The 17,243-nt window shown below is 41.9% G+C and overlaps 1 protein-coding gene across 1 annotated transcript in view; it reads left to right on the top strand.

Annotated features, from left to right (window-relative positions):
• The first annotated feature begins 14,813 nt into the window (after positions 1–14,813).
• The window catches only part of cacng3b (calcium channel, voltage-dependent, gamma subunit 3b), a 50,549-nt gene continuing 48,119 nt past the window's right edge, over positions 14,814–17,243 (top strand). The window contains exon 1 of the mRNA XM_051715519.1: positions 14,814–15,845. Coding sequence (XP_051571479.1) covers positions 15,635–15,845 — 211 coding nt within the window. The 5' untranslated portion in view covers positions 14,814–15,634. The remainder of the gene's footprint in view (positions 15,846–17,243) is intronic.

Raw genomic sequence — 17,243 nt, 5'->3', positions numbered from 1 at the left:
ACAGTGATCTGATGGGCAAACACCACTGGAGACAAAGCAACCAACAGAACGGAACTTCACACTAAACAGGAGAACAACGTTATGGTACAGCAAACAATAAACCAGCAAACATACAGGGAACACACAAGGGATAAAGCAGGGCGTGCAATCAGAGGAAGACAGGTGGAATGTGTGAGAAACCCATTACCATAAATGATGCCTCCCCATGAGAGCGATCAGGGTTCCCATGGAAATGCTGATTACGCTCACCAACTCCACCTGTGAAACACGAGGGAGAGAGAAAAACAAACAACAGAATGAACCGGCAAATGCCAGAGCCATGACATGCCAGAGCCTTGAGTTTAGCAAACGCAGACTCTGCCCGCAGAGACCAACTTAATTCAGTGCGCGTGGAGGTAAGATCCGTCAGAGGCGTGGCAAGTTGGCTATAGTTCCTAATAAATCTTTGATAAAAATTATCAAAGCCTTGCGAGAATCTGGGGTTGGACACTCAGCGATGATTTTAACCTTTGCTGGGTCCATACACACTCCCTCGGACAAAAAAATGAACCCAAGGAACGGAACCAATTGCGCATGAAAAACGCACTTCTCCGCCTTGACAAACAGCCGATTCTCTAGCAGTCGCTGATGAACCTGCCTGATGTGCCGCACATGGTCTTGCATATTCTGGGAGAAGATCATAATATCGTTGATATAAATGAAAACAAAACTATCGACCATGTCTCAAAGCATGTCATTCACGAGCCCATGGAAGATGGCGGGGGAGCTGACCAATCTGAAAGGCATGACCAAATATTCAAAGTGCCCCCTATGGGCATTAAATGCCATCTTCCACTCATCCCCTTCCTTATACGAACCAGATGGTAAGCATTCCGTAAATCCAACTTCGTAAAGACGGAAACCCCCAGCAAGAGTTCGAAAGCTGAGGACATCAGCGGCAGAGGGTAACGGTTCTTGACCGTGATGTCATTCAGCCCTCAATAATCTATGCAGAGTCTAAGCGTGCCGTCCTTCTCCATGAAGAAGAGCCCTGCCCCTGCGGGCGATGAGGAAGAGCGGATGAGACCGGCTGCTAAGGAATCGTTTATATACCTGTTCATGGCCTCCCTTTCAGATGCCGAGAGCAAATACAACCATCCTCAAGGCAGAGAGGTGCCAGGACACAATTCAATAGCACAGTTGTACGGGTGATGAGGAGGAAGGGTCGAGGCGTGGGATCGGCTGAATACCGTCCTCAAGTCATGATACTTCATTGGAACACTTGAAACATCTGCTGGCTCATCCTGCATTGAAAACACAATAGTGGACAGGGGAGACAGCAAAGTTAAGACAGTGTGAAGAACAGAAAGAGCTCCAAGACAAAACTGAGTTGGTTGCCCAATCAATGTGAGGGTTGTGTGTTACCAACCACGGGTGTCCAAGAACAACTAGGGAAGCTGGAGATCGTATGAGGAGGAATGACAGCTGTTCAGTGTGATTCCTGGAAACCATGGTAACAGGCTTGGTAGAGTGGCTGATGACAGAGAGGAACATTACGCTAAGCGTGTGTGCAGTGATAGGTTCGTCCAATCGGAATCTGGGAAGCCGCCATTTTAGGACTAAGTCCGTGTCGATGAAATTTCCCTTGGTGCCGGAATCCACCAGAGCCGAGATAGTGTTGCAGCTTCTACCACTCTGCAAGCGAACCGGAAGGAGAGTGCAAAGTCCGGGAGCTTTGTCTAGGAGTGTTGCGCTCGCCAGTAACCCCCTTGCTACCAAGGTGGCCAGAACGGCTGCAAGTGAAACACAAGCCCTTGAGGAGCCGATGTTGCCTCTCTGTACTTCTCTGTAAATTGGGAGCCTGACCACCTGCATGGGCTCAGGAGAATGATAAGGATCTGAAGAGGTGGGAGAAGGAGTGGCTAGAGGGTGAGCCTCAGCGGTCCGTGTGGACGAGTAGCGGTGCTGATCGACTCGAATGAAAGTCCACTAAGTCATCAAATCGAGGGGGCAAATCCATGAATAAATCTCATCCTGGATGGAGTCAGATAATCCCCACAGAAAGCAATCCCACATAGCGTGGTCATTCCAGTCACTGGGGGCAGCCAGCGTGCGAAACTCAGTCGCAAAGTCCAGACAACACTCTCCCTGCCTCCCGGCTCTGAGCGGTGTGATCAAAAACCTGGCGGAGCTCAGTAGAAAACGTCTCAAAGGTTTATTCTGTCACACTGGGGAAAGACACTCACACTCACAAGTCTTTAATGAAACAGTCTACACAAAAGCACTACAGCCCCAGCTTTGTCGAGCTCAATAAGTAAGCCACTGGGGCGAGGATAGTGTGTTCGTCAGTGTGTGTGTGGAGGTCCGCAACAATCCGTTGAATAGTGGTGTGGTGTGAAGCAGAGCCCAGAACTAGTCTCCCGACACATGGGCAGAAACCAAGGAATCCTCCTCGAGCGCGATCACCAGGCAGCGGCAATCTGGTGGGCAAACACCACTGGAGACAAAGCAACCAACAGAACGGAACTTCACACTAAACAGGAGAACAAAGTTAAGGTACAGCAAACAATAAACCAGCAAACATACAGGGAACACACAAGGGATAAAGTAGGGCATGCAATCAGAGGAAGACAGGTGGAGTGTGTGACAAACTCATTACCATAATCAACGCCTCACCGAGAGCGATCAGCATTCTCATGGAAACGCCGATTACGCTCACCGACTCCACCTGTGAAACAAGAGGGAGAGAGAAAAACAAACAACAGAATGAACCGGCAAACGCCGGAGCCATGACAATGTCCCTTTCAGCTTTCTGTAGTTTGTTTAGAAGATAGCAGGCTGTAAATAGGCTAAAATAGGAGCTTTTGAGGGAAAAAAACAGTTGCTAGTTTTGCCAGAGTTTGCAAGGTTCATGGCAACGTGTCTTAATAAAAGTGTTTTGCAAAACACGTAAATGCCCTGGCTCATGACTTCAAGTTTGCAAATTCCATGAGCACATCTGTAAATATTACTTTTTGTTTTCACGGTTGTGTATCTTTATATTTGGTACTTACTGTATCTAGATTGACCTACTCTACACAGTTCCCAAAACCAGACACACACAGCTACAATTGCGTCTTGCATGGGCGCATATACATGAGTGCTGGAAAGCAGCTGCCAACAAGACAGCATGTGTGTACTTTGGTGTTACATTGAATATGGTGTTATCGATACTGTAGAAAGATGGGTATCGTTAAAGGATATATATATATATATATATATATATATATATATATATATATATATATATATATATATTACTTAATATTAAAATATGTTTTTAAAATATTAAAATATAATAAAGTATCAACTTGATACAAGTACTGGTACTGACATCACTACAAGTTGATAAAACCATTCAGTACTTTACGGGAAAACATTCGTGGCTCAAGCCCCAGAAACCAAGCCCTAGTGCTGCCCATGTTAACAGTTTTAATTTGACACAATACATTTATTACCACCAAATATCACAGAATTTATCAAATCTATTTTCTAATACTTAAGGTTCATTCCAGACAACTTAGAACTATCTTGTATCTACAAGATGGCGCCACGGATGGCCACCTCGGTGTGTAGTTCTTCAGTTCTTTTGTTGTTTTTGTTTGTTTTTCCTGTGTTTAGTCATATTTTTCCAGTCAGTTTTACCAGTAACAAACTGCTGAACATTCGGCAGCATATACCAGACAACCTTTTCCTGGTTTGCTGGACATTTTAATCAGAGGTGTGGCTGTGTTGTTTAAATGCGCTATGAGCAGGCGAGGGAGATGAGCAGGCACGCTGGTCAGGCTCCGTCGGCACAGCTTTCGAACGGCACTGCTGAGTATTCATCTAGCGAATCTCCGCTCTCTTCCTACCAAAATGGACGAACTTCAACTCTTCACCCGCACAAACAAGGACTTTTCAAACTCTGCTGCCTTGTGCTTCACAGAAACCTGGCTGAGTGAAGCCATTCCGGACAGCGCGTTACATCTGCTGGGCTTTCAGCTGTTCAGAGCGGATCGCATCGCGGAGTTAACGGGGAAAATGAGAGGCAGTGGAACATGCTTTTACAGATGTAACAACGTTAAAGAGGATGTGCTGTCCTAATTTAGAAGCACTTTTTATTAACTGTAAGCCTTTCTACTCACCGCGGGAGTTTTCCTCGTTTATTCTGGTGAGTGTGTATATCGCACCAAATGCGTGTGTGAACACAGCGCTGCAACAGCTGACTGATCAAATCACAGACACAGAACAACAATACCCGGACTCAGTTATTATTATTCTTGGGGATTTTAACAAAGAAAATCTCACACGTGAACTGCCCAAATACAAACAGCACATTACATGCCCCACCAGAGACAGGAACATACTGGATCATTGTTACACAACAATAAAGGATGCATATCGCTCTGTCCCTAGAGCAGCTTTGGGACTCTCTGATCACTGTCTGGTTCATCTTCTTCCAACCTACAGGCAGAAATTAAAATCAACCAAGCCAGTAGTAAGGACTGTAAAGAGATGAACCAATGAAGCAGAGCAGGAACTACAAGCCTGCTTCGATTGCACAGATTGGAGTGTTTTTGAAGCTGCAGACACCAATCTGGACAAGCTCACAGATACTGTTACATCATATATCAGTTTCTGTGAGGATATGTGCATTCCTACTAGGACTTATTTAAAGTTCAACAACGACAAACCGTGGTTTACAGCAGAGCTCAGGCAGCTTTGTCAGGCCAAAGAGGATGCTTAAAGGGGTAGGGATAAAGTCTTGTAAAATCATGCCAGGAACACACTGAACAAGGAAATCAGAGTGGCTAAAAGGAGATACTCTGAGAAGTTGAAAAACAAGTTTTCAGCTATCGACCCTGCATCAATGTGGAGTGGCATGAAACAACTCACAAATTACACGACTCCTACCCACAACCCTGTGGTGGACCAACAACTGGCTGATGACCTGAATGTGTTCTACTGCAGATTTGAAAGGCCCAATCTCACACCCCACACCCACTCTGACCTTCACTTCACACAAACACCAACACCTCCTGCAACCCCCCTCCTCCCCCCTCCTGCTACTCAACCTGCACTTAAGATCTGTGAAGATGATGTGAGCCGGGTCTTTCGGAAACAAAAGACGAGGAAAGCTTCAGGACCAGATGGCGTCTCACCAGCGTGTCTTTGATCCTGTGCTAACCAGCTGGCCCCCATCTTCACACATATCTTCAATAGATCACTGGAGCAGTGTGAAGTCCCATGCTGCTTCAAACGCTCAATCATTATTCCTGTCCCAAAGAAACCAAAAATCATAGGACTTAATGACTACAGAACTGTCGCCCTGACGTCTGTGGTCATGAAATCACATGAGAGACTGGTGTTGGCCCACCTGAAGAACATCACTGGACCCTTTCTAGATCTCCTTCAATTTGCTTATCGAGCAAACAGGTCTGTGGATGATGTAGTCAACATGGGATTGCATCATATCCTGCAACATCTGGACAGACCAGGGACATATGCAAGGATCATTTTGTGGACTTCAGTTCGGCTTTCAACACCATCATCTCAGCTCTACTCCAGAATAAATTACACCAACTCTCTGTTCCCATGCCTATCTGTCAGTGGATTACCAGCTTTCTGACAGACAGGCAGCAGCTTGTGAGACAGGGGAAACTCACTTCCAGCACCTGTACAATCAGCACTGGTGCCTCCCAGGGATGTGTGCTCTCCCCACTACTCTTCTCCCCCTACACTACACCAATGACTGCATCGCCAAGGACCCCTCTGTCAAGCTCCTGAAGTTTGCAGATGACACCACTGTCATCGGCCTCATCCGAGATGACGATGAGTCTGCATACAGAAGGGAGGTTAAACAGCTGGCTGTCTGGTGCAGTCAAAACAACGCTCAAAACGGTGGAGATGATTGTGGACTTTAGGAGGAACACCCCAACAATGACCCCCCCTCACCATTCTAAACAGCATTGTGGCAGCAGGGGAGTCATTCAGGTTCCTGGGCACTACCATCTCACAAGACCTGAAGTGGGAGACCCACATTGACTCCACTGTGAAAAAGGCCCAGCAGAGGTTGTACTTCCTTTGCCAGCTGAGGAAGTTCAACCTGCCACAGGTGCTTCTGATACAGTTCTACTCAGCAATCATTGAGTCTGTCCTCTGCACTTCAGTAACTGTCTGGTTTGGTTCAGCTACAAAATCAGACATCAGAAGACTACAAAGGACAGTTCGGACTGCTGAGAGGATTATTGGTTTATTTGCACTACATATGTGTATGTGTGTATGTATTTATGTGTGTGTCTGTACATATGTGTATAATTATTTTTTAATTTTTATTATTATCTATGTCATGCTGCTGTTTTTGTATTGTATTTGTATTGTTGTACACTGAAGCTCCTGTCACCAAGAAAAATGAATTGTATGTGTAAGCATACTTGGCAATAAAGCTGATTCTGATTCTGAACTAAAAATTTTCCCACCTCAAAATAATGACTGGAACGCCGCTCCAAGTCGGACATCTGACTTGTAAAGTCAGGATAGATCATTCAGTGCATTTGATGGCATTTCCAAGATAGTGGTGACCAAGGAGCATTACATGAAGCTGGGTTTTGTGAAACGTAGAAACAAATTTAAAGTATTTTCGCTGCACGAAATGCTTGAACATGCATTATCCAACAACGCAAGCATATTTTGTTCATGACTTGTATGTTTTTTTTCCATAATTGTCATAAGAACACAAAATGTTCTTGTAGAGTCATGGTGATCAGTGACTTGAGATCAGTGAAATTGAAAACAGTGGGTTGAATTTTCTTTAGATTAAATCGGTCTGTGCTTACGGAAAACTGAATCATTGCTCCCAGCAGCCAAAGGTGAAGTGTTGTAGGGCACGTGTGAGCTCCTTTTTCGGTGTGGATGTCCACAGAGGGGCGCCAAAAGCAAGTTGTAAAGCAAGTTGTTTTCATCTGTACAGGCTGTAATAAAGTGAGGAGGAATGCTTATTTTATAAACTGTCCTCCTCAACCCAAACCCCAAATCTAAACCAAACCATCAGTGGAGTAAAAATATAATGTCAGAGAGAAAAATGCAACCTCCAGATCAAGCTCACTGATTATGCAAACACAATTACTTCCTGGCTTTAAGGTGGGATGTGAATCCATGTTCACCACGCTGCTAAGGCAATGCACTTCATATTGCGCAACAAGGGATTGGACCATTTTTACAGACTGTGATGATGTGTTTCTTCTTTGATGGCATACGTCACGGGGACACAGCGGTGGCACTGGTTCAAGTCAGACAAAATTTCTAACCGAGATGCACTGCTTGAAGTCCAGTGCCGATCGGTCTGTACAGTGCTGCATGAAATCGAACATGCCTATTAGGCTTGAGATAAGCAAAATCTGCGCAGCACAGATCATCGGTGATCACCGCAAGGTGCATGCCGGTTAGAAATGTGTCCGTGTGTGACTTGCTCTGATGTCATTCTAACATATGGCAAAAAACTCCGGCCATGCCAGGCAGCGCAGTTGCTCTTCCCCGACTGTGCTGAGTCAAGGCATGATGGGAAATGACTTGCTAACGACACAGCTTAATGCTGATTGGCTTAAACAACCGTGATGCTTTGTTCTTTCTTTTTAACTGTCATATCGAATTTTTATGTGTATAAATTATGCGTGAATATTCCCAACGCTCTGGCAGTGCAATCTCTGTAAGGGATATGTGACTGTTATCATATTTATGAAATATCTAAATTACATGTCTTTATTAAATAAACAAAATGGATGAAAACACACATCTATGGTAGAAATTAAATAACATGTACATTGAGTGTCTTTTTCATCATATTTATTTTCATTTTAAAGAAACAGAATTTAAATTTTATCCACTTTATCAGCAACAGCGCATAACAGCAGGTGGCGGTAATGCACTGTTAAGTTGCAATCCACCAATAAAACAGAAGAAGAAGCAACAGCATATAAACGTGAATCCCGCGATATCTGCCTTTGAACTCGAAGGTGTCCGATCCACTACGAGAAGTGAGAACTTTCTGACTTGACAGCTCTTATTTCACTTCTCCCCTGACTGCAGCCGTCTACTCTCGTAACACAAAAATGTGTATTTGATATTTTTCCCAATAAAAACAAATGATGGAGACATGAAAATATAGGCTACTGAATTGCCCACACATTCCAAATGGAGAAAGTATCCTCTCCTGCAGATGTGCTCTTATATTAGTGCAATTTTGTGGCGAGACTCTGTTCATGGACGTTCTGTTCCATTTCAGTGACTTTTGCCCCTCGACTGCCCTCTCTTTCTGCAAACTCTATAATATCACATCATCGTGGACCTGCTCAGATTTAACCTGGAATGACTTCAGCCGGCTGAACAGTGCTTTAACAATCTGAATTTAACACACTGTACTATTTTCCCGCCTTCGCTTAAAAATGAGGGGATTGTTTGAGGTACAGATGAAGAGAAACTATCCTTTACGCTATTGTGATCAGTAATTAAACATCTGGGATGCTAATTACGGGGAGCCCTGGAACTGATAATTACTGATGTTTTTTATAGGGGTCTAGTTCATAACTCCCAAAATGAATAGTAATTACATGACTTCACGTGCCCATGTTTGTCAATCAGTGATAATCTTCAGAGAACACGCTATAGCTCTGAGCTCCTGAATTATAAAAACACTCATCAAATATAGAAAACTTTACAGGAAACTTTTTTATTCTATAAATATTTCCCAGAGAAAAGAATGAATAGATATGTTATTCAGAAGGAATACAGCAGAACTCTGCCTTCATAAACTTTCCAGCACATTTAATTGGCGTTCTTCATGTTTATGTAGTTCTTCCTTCAACAGCAGCTTGTGTTAAAGAGGCAGTGAGGTATAGCGCGTGCATCTGATGATGATCCAGCCTCTGATTATGTAAGTGTCCTTTCATCCCTATTTGAACTCTCCTCCCTCTGTCTGAACCTGTCACTCACCATCACTGTTCCAATCTGCGGCCATCTCCATCTATTCTGCCCTTTCTGCCTATGTCCCTTCCCTCTCTCTCCTCTTTTTCTTCCCTCCCCCATTTCACATTCTTCGGTCTGTGTCACACCGTTGTGAGGGATTTCTCTCCGTTCATCCTGACATGATGGGATTTGGTGACTTTGGGTTTTGTTCCCAGGGGATGTTTGGAAACCTTTACCTGTATCCTTTAAGCTCTTGTTCTTTTATCTTTGTGATTCCTTCCATCATAACCCTGCAGAGTGAAAACCACTTCATTATCATGTTATTGTTATAACCATTAGTCAGCTGTTCTGTTCGTAATTAAGCATGTTGACAAGTTGTAAATGCACAGAAATTCCACTGCCTTGCAGAAGGTTTATCATCTGACAGATTTCACATTAGCTGCCCCCTAAGTAAAGAAAACCCTTAGTGGTAAATCCCTAAAAATTGAAATTAAGCTTTTTATAGATATGTACATTTCTCAGTAGAAGCTATTTATTTTTATATGTTATGGTTGTTGAGCCAATAAATGTTGTTGTTGTAGTTGGTTTTTTCTTTCTTTCAGTGAACCTTTTTTTCCACTATATATAATGGCAGCCTACACTCTGAAGTGTATAATAACAGCAATGTTGGCAGGAAAATATTTAAAATGTAAATCTCCCAGCTTGCTAAAAGCATGCAACATGGTAACTGATATAAATGCTAACTGTCTTGGACCTAATTTAGAAATCATCCCAAAAATAATATTTCACCTATTCCCAATGTGTTTAATGATAGAAAATGAAAACAGTTAAAAACATAATTAAATAAACCTCCATAATATGAGACATTAATGGATGCCTCTTTAGATCCTCACTGGTCTTCTGTTCTAGACTGCCATTAAACTGGTATGTCAATCCACTATCTTGTCTCTCTTAAAACAATGTTTTTTCTCCTCCCCCCACCTTTGTAGTTATAATGAACAGTAGTGCAGTCCTCCTGTGGCCTGGCCTGTGACGCTTCACTGCACCAAAGGCTGTTCAGAAACATCATCCATTGCAGTTGACAAGGATGAATTTGAGCAATACTGGAGCATGTGTGTTTAGTCTAGGGTCAATGCACTTCACAAATGATGACAGACTCCATGGTTGATAACTGCGATGGGCTCAATGCCACGACTGAGCCCCCAACTGGGGCTAAAGCGATGCCGTGATGCAGCTAGGTCTCCTAATGCTGCATTTCTTTCCTCCGAAGTTAATGGAAATGCAAACTAAGCTCTCTTTTTGGATGCTTGATCTTAATGAAGAATAAATTCTCCCTTAACCAAAGCTCTGTTCAACTTGTTACGTAAAGTGTTTACACAGCGTTATGCTGTGCTACCAAATATGTCCCCCTATTCTAGTAGCTCTACATGTTGGCTTGCAGACTGAAGTGACTCTGAAGGTCCTTGATTGTGTGGGTGAGCCAAGGCTGCATTCCTGAGCGTTCAGCAAGTGCAGACTCATCCGCGGGGCTTTACCTCACTGCTACCTGTGGCTTTATTTATCATGTTCACTCTGTAGTGACTAAAACTACTTTACAAGCCACAGCACAGAATTAATGAAGGATTCTGACACAGGCACCTTCCCCCAGGGTTCTAAAAATAATTAGCAACATAAATACAAAGCAGTTTTTTGTCTTTCCTTATTAATTATCACATTACAGCAAATATTAAGGCTAACAGCACTTTTTTAAACTGGTTTGTTTATGTTCATTATAGAGTGCATTTTGGAGCTCTAATTAAAATGAGGAGATCTGTTCTCAGTGAAGATGATCAAAGTGGCTCGGCAGATTTTGGGCATTCGACCAAGCTTTGCTCTACCTTTAACTACACATTTATTTTACACTGGCTATGGATTGGCCTGCTTGGCAGGAGCGACACTAATGCACTGGAGTTCTTCATCACTAAAATCTGCCTTAGACAGGATGGAGTTGTCTAGTCTTTATACACCCATGAAAAAAAAGCCAGCGAAGGAGAATTTAAATGGTTTTGCTGTCCAAATGCACTGATAGGGTATTATCCTTTTCTGTTCCTCTTTCTCTTTCCTCTGTCCTCTCCTCCCTCTCATTTGCCCTCAGCCAGTCTTAATTTTTGTCTTTTTACAAAACTTTTCCTCTCTCGCACCATCTCCTTCTGTTTCTCTACATAGTAATGGAAAGAAAGATTTGAGAGTTACCTGTGCTGGGTCCTGCTTCTTTGCCTCTGCTTGAAGTAATTTCTATGCTAATGAGACTCTCAATAAGATAAGACAGTCAGCAAGGGCTGCCTCTCCAGCACAGACTTTATGATGAGAGGGGCTGCCGGCTTTGCCCTCTGTGTCTATCCGTTCATGCGGATATTTGTCTTTTGTTCATTCTCTTTCATTCAGATTCTGTCAGCTTAACTGTTTGTAAGGTTTTCTTTTCCTGTCTAATGGCATTAGACACTGTGGAATGATGCCCAAGATCATAGGCAACGTCTAATGGAAAAGTCGTCGTACTCTATCCTGTCTGTGTTTGCCTATGACTGCTGCATGGGCTTGTTCCATGTTCTGTTTTTATTATTTACCCCTAGTACAACCTGCCTTTGAATACATCAGAAGTTATTTCTACATGCCCACTAAATGTGACAAATTACAAAAAAGGTTTGGAAGCAGGTGTTGTTGCAACCTGTTCTGACAGCATGGAAATTCTTGTTGTCCTTGCTGTCCAGATTGGGGTGTTTTGTCCACTGTGACTGTCATGCATTGGGAGTCCTGGTCATGTTAGTGAGTGTGAGTACTGTGAGACGCAACTTAGTATGCATGCTGAAGCCAAAGTCTTTGACATTCAAAGGCATTTGGGTCTGCCATAGCAAATTAAAATGCATTTAGTTTGCAATCCCATAAGAAAGGGTTGAAAGGAGAATTTTAATAAATGGTAATGAAATGCTGATATAATAGGAATATGATAAATATCTGCAAAAAGAGCTCAACTCCTTAAATGATGAGCTGCATTGGGATTGCAACCTCAAGTACAAGATAAGCGTGAATATTAAATCCACAACACAAGAACGTCATAACCTAGAAAATCAAACATATGAAAAATATGCACAAATAAGGGAATTCATCAAATGTCAATGTGTGGAAATTTATGTTAACCCGTATCAGAGTTTCTTTTTCTGTCAGATCTGCAAGAGGTCAAAATTCGTTGTTTCGGACATTATCTTTTGTGCTGAGGAATCTCTGTGAAACAAATCTTTGTGCTTCTCTGTCACCAAATACCCTTATAGCTGAGCAATCTCATTGCCATCTCCATCAGCAAATGACACAACTATGTGAACTGACCTTCATGGCGCTGGTCCCTCTAACATAAAAACCTACATCCCCATTTAAAGACAATCTGGAGCTCATTCACTGGCATTCATACAGTGCCAGATCAATCAAGCCCAGTGCCGCTGTGGGGAACAACTGTGAATGAGAGGTTAAAGAGGAATGTGAACAGAAGGGTTATCGTAATCACTTCACAGGATATGGCACATGGTGAATAAAAGGATTCATCTCAAAAGCTTTATGTCTTGTTATTGCGATGTAACTCTGGGTTGATGCTAGCTACATGACAGGGGTGAATGGAAAACCTCAGAGACTTGACTGTTTATTGGACAGCTTTAAAAATGATTACCACATTATAGGGTACAATGGGGCTAAAGGCACACCTTAAGGAAAATTTGCTTTTTTTCTGGTTGCAAAGTGTATCAAGATTGAAAAATTTCTGTGTATTGAATATGGATGGAGCAACATAATCTGTGTGAACAGAAATAATACCGAAAGGTTGTTTTGATTAAAATTCTTTAAAAGAAATTAAAAATTCCCTACACTTGGAAGAAAATGCCCCTTCATTTGGAGTAAATGGCCCCCTAGGGTGTTATAGTGATACTGCATAAATAAAGGGACAGTAGTTATAGGGCAAAATTTGTCAACTTATAGGCAAATACTTTTGAGGCAGCAAGATGCTTTTTTGAGTAACAAATTAAGACAATGCTTATTCAAAATAATCACTTCAGAACAGGGTGCACCATTTCCTGTCAATTTCAATCACATTTGACATTTCATTACATCTCAAGTATTCTAAAAACAAATTAATCTCCATTGTGATTGTATCAGTCAATGTGAGCCCACTTTGAACATTCTTCATAACTTATCTATTCCCCCCACTTAAGATAATCAGTTTGTTTAATAGGGGCCTTTAGCCCCTGCAACGGGGGGCTTTTTACCCCAAATACCATACTTTAACTTCTTGTACAATTTTTTATTTAATCACCTTTAACAGGTGAAAATGACAAATAAGTATGTTGTCTCAAAATAAATGTGATAATTCAAGGATTTTCATTAGCTACATAAATTTGCAACGTTTTAAGATCAAATTACCTCGAAATGAAACTTTAGACATTACATGCAAATATATACTGTGAATGGATCAGGAATATGTTGCAAAACACAGGTGTTTAGGGAAGTGCTGTGGTAGTTTTTGTTGCTGTTTAGTGTTTTGGGAGAACAGAATCAAAATTGCCTTGACTCCAGGGGCCTTTATCCCCGTATGTATATCTTATATACATTACTGTAATGTCATTCATATTGATTTCAAAATTGTATTATTGATTTGAATATGATATGAGCCTTTTTAGGTTTACGGACGAAGTTGTTGTCAGTGACAAGTAGCAAGTCCTGCTTTACGGCATCGATTTATACGGCACTCCTTCCATTTGTACCGTCTCTCATTATCCTTCTAGAGATTTGTTGTTGAGCATTTGAATTATACAGCATTATTCATAGGATAACTTCATCCTCAAAGCTTACGCTGGCTCTGGAGAAAAGCGGGAATCGCGCGGTTGGGGGGGATAAAGGTTCTTCCCGCGCAATGCGCGCCCATCATCAAATGAACAAAACACACTACAGAGAAAAAAAAAAAAAAAAGAAACTGGAATGTCGTTTCCGTGCATATGTGGGCTATGTTTAGGGGCAACGAAGACGGATATGTCACGCTAAACGAAGAGAGGTGCTGTGAGAAGGCATATTCGAGGCACAGGTTACAGTGGGAGGCAGACTTTCATCTGATTTTCACACAGTGCAGGAGGTGATGTACGTGTCACATTAGGTTTGACACATGCGTTTTTCATCTGCTCATTTATTTCACAACTTGAAAATATGTGCAAAAAATGTACCCTGACCTAGCGCACAAAAGCACGACCTCGCCTATTTTTGTCACATAACTTAAGACAATGTCAAAAATAATATTAGGCTAATAATGGTAATAAACAATGGCAAGTAAGATTTGTACGCAATTATTCAAGATTAGCAACCCTAAATTCACCGAGCATGCTTGGCATGCGGACGAGGATTTGGTTTAGATCGCCTGCGGTCATTGCAAAGCGTGTAACTTTTTGATTGTAATGTCATCTATATCCCTATGAGTCTACTGATCCGTAAAACTCCACAGATATAGATGGGTCTCCATGGAGGAAATCATTGAAAATGTCGGTGGCTTTTTAAGTACGTGCCTGTTCTCCAGGGACCGATTTTTCATGCATCGCTTCGTGCCCATATCTTTGCATATGAAGGCCTTAAGTAGCACATTGGTTGAGCCAGGGGCGCTGTGCAGCCGGCGCCAGGGAGAAACTCATGAGATTAGAGGAGAGGGTTCGTCCATTCAGCACCACGGACAGCAGCCAGCGCGCGCCTCTCTCCCTCCGCTCCCTCTGTGGGCGGTGTTTTAAACGAGCAGATTTGGGGAGGAACGTGGGAGCTGTCATTGCTATAAGCCACATTTGCGAGGACCAGCATCACCGTTGACAGCAACGCTGCACGGCAATTACAAATGCTGGGATTATGTTAATTTAAATGATCGCTTTTTGATAGGTGCCTTCATAACGTTGCTGCTCCCCGTAATCAAAAGTCATTATTTTTTTCATGTATTTTTTATTCGCCGGATCACAAAGGGAATTTTGGACAGAAACTAGCTGATCGTGAAGTGGGATATTTACTCTTCTCTCGTGTTTTAGAAGAAAATACCGGACGCATTCGCTGAGGAAAGGTGTTTTCCGATGGATTAACAAAGGACAATATTTTCTTTACTTTTTCCCTATTCATAAATAGAATCTTTTTTTATTTTTTATTTCGTCAAACAAACAAAAATGTATACATAAAAAAAAAATATTAATAATAATAATATTTTTTTTTTAGGTAACAGTTCCGCTTTAATATTAAATAGCCGATATATGGTAGAATTCTTCGAACCTGTGTCATCTTCCAAGCTGGAGCCTCAGTTGTAAAATGCTGCGATGCTAATGAGAGACTGTTCTTCGACAACAATTTTTCACAGAATGACAAACAAATAGCTCTCGTTCTCTATCTTCCACGGATGCCTGTCTCTCAGCTTTAACGATGGAAACATTGTGAGAAGGCATTAGACTGTGACGGACGCTTTCGAGAACTTGAGAAGCTGCAACAGCGACCGCAACAGTCTCGAGACCCTATAAACAAACACATAATAATGGCTTTTGAAGTCGATTGGAGCGTGGAGTCCGCACACCAGGCAGGCTAGGAGGTTTTTGAGAGACACTGAGCATATTGTTTTAACCCCCCATCCTGAAATGAGGCAAAAATGTTGATGTGTGACAGAGGAGTCCAGATGCTCATTACCACAGTGGGCGCTTTCGCCGCTTTCAGCCTGATGACTATTGCTGTGGGAACGGACTACTGGCTGTACTCACGAGGAGTGTGCCGGGTCAAAAGTAATAACGAAAACGAGACGAGCAGGAAGAATGAGGAAGTCATGACCCATTCAGGGCTGTGGAGAACCTGCTGTCTAGAAGGTAAGAAGAACCTCTCATGTGCTTTTAAAAGTGCATGATGTCATGCACGCTCCAAGTCTAACTTATGTGGTTTGCTATCTAGAACAAAACATATATTGGCAGTATTTAATTAAATTAAATTTTTTAGGTATTGCATGTATTCTGGAGCTATTAACTAATAGCTTTTCCCATCTAACTGATGCTTGGACTGTGGAACAATTAATGTGACACATTGGGAGCACTAGTAACCTCAGTCTATCACATTACCTGAATGCATTTTACACTACTATACTTGAATCAATCGTAACTGTTTAAATAGTTCATTAAATGTTGACTTGACTGATGAAGCTTTTTGGAGCTCTCCCCCCACAGTCACAAGTCCAGTCTTTTTAATAGTCAGCAAGATGATTGCAGCTGTCATATAACCAATAGATCAGAGGTAAATTGTCTAATTACTCACTTGTCAATCCAAAACAAAATGGGCAATCATATTGATTACCTTATATTACACTTCAATAAAAACACTCAATCCCACAAAGTATAAATCTGTCAGTTTTGCAGTCACAGAATGCTTAATGTGTCACAGTGTGTTGGCTATTGCACCCAATGTCGTCACCATAATGATAATGACAACAATAAAGCTAATAAAATAGAAAAACAAGAATTAACCTGTCCCATTCATTAAGGGCAGAATCAAACTACACTGAAAAATATTTAACCTATAAAATGTGCCTCATGAGCTTACATCTAAATTAAAGGGTTAAAAAAAGTAGTCAGAAATCGTATTTAACATCACCGAATCAACCTGAATACATGAGGTTACACCAACAAAACCAATTTTAAGGGTTCTGTAAGGTAGAGGTGGTAACAGTTGCAGGTTACCCCTTTTTACAACGAATGAGCCTTTAAAAGTAAGAGAATATTGTCTAGGGACTCCTGTCCATTGTATTCACTCATAATACTATAATCAGCCCCCACACACGCTATGTCAGTCAAGGTGCTAAGAACAATTGTCACCTGCCTGTTGTCCTGACTCGCGCACAAAGCCATACTTTAAGGGAAATATGAGGGGGAAAGCCAGTTCAGCTAGCAGCCTAAAGACTTACATAAGCAAACTCAACAAAATACCCAATAGAGTTTGACAGTTGTAAAAGGACTGTATAAAACATACACTGTAATTCAAATGTATAGTACATCCTACTCAAAAACATGACGACGGCTCGTTCCTCTTGCTTATCTTCTTCCTCGCATTTCCTCTTTTTCTTTCATATCTTCTTCACCCTCTTTCCTTGTCTTTGTCCTCTAGACAGATTCATTCTAATTCCATGCAGTTTAGGTCTGGGCAGCCCTGACACCACTTGACTGGGAGCGGAATAATGTACTTCATAATGTCTTTTCAAACTTTGATTAATCTCCTGC

The sequence above is a fragment of the Myxocyprinus asiaticus genome, chromosome 13 (assembly GCF_019703515.2).
Source record: "Myxocyprinus asiaticus isolate MX2 ecotype Aquarium Trade chromosome 13, UBuf_Myxa_2, whole genome shotgun sequence".
NCBI classification, from domain to species: Eukaryota; Metazoa; Chordata; class Actinopteri; order Cypriniformes; family Catostomidae; genus Myxocyprinus; species Myxocyprinus asiaticus.
This window is presented reverse-complemented; position numbering and strand designations above follow the sequence as displayed.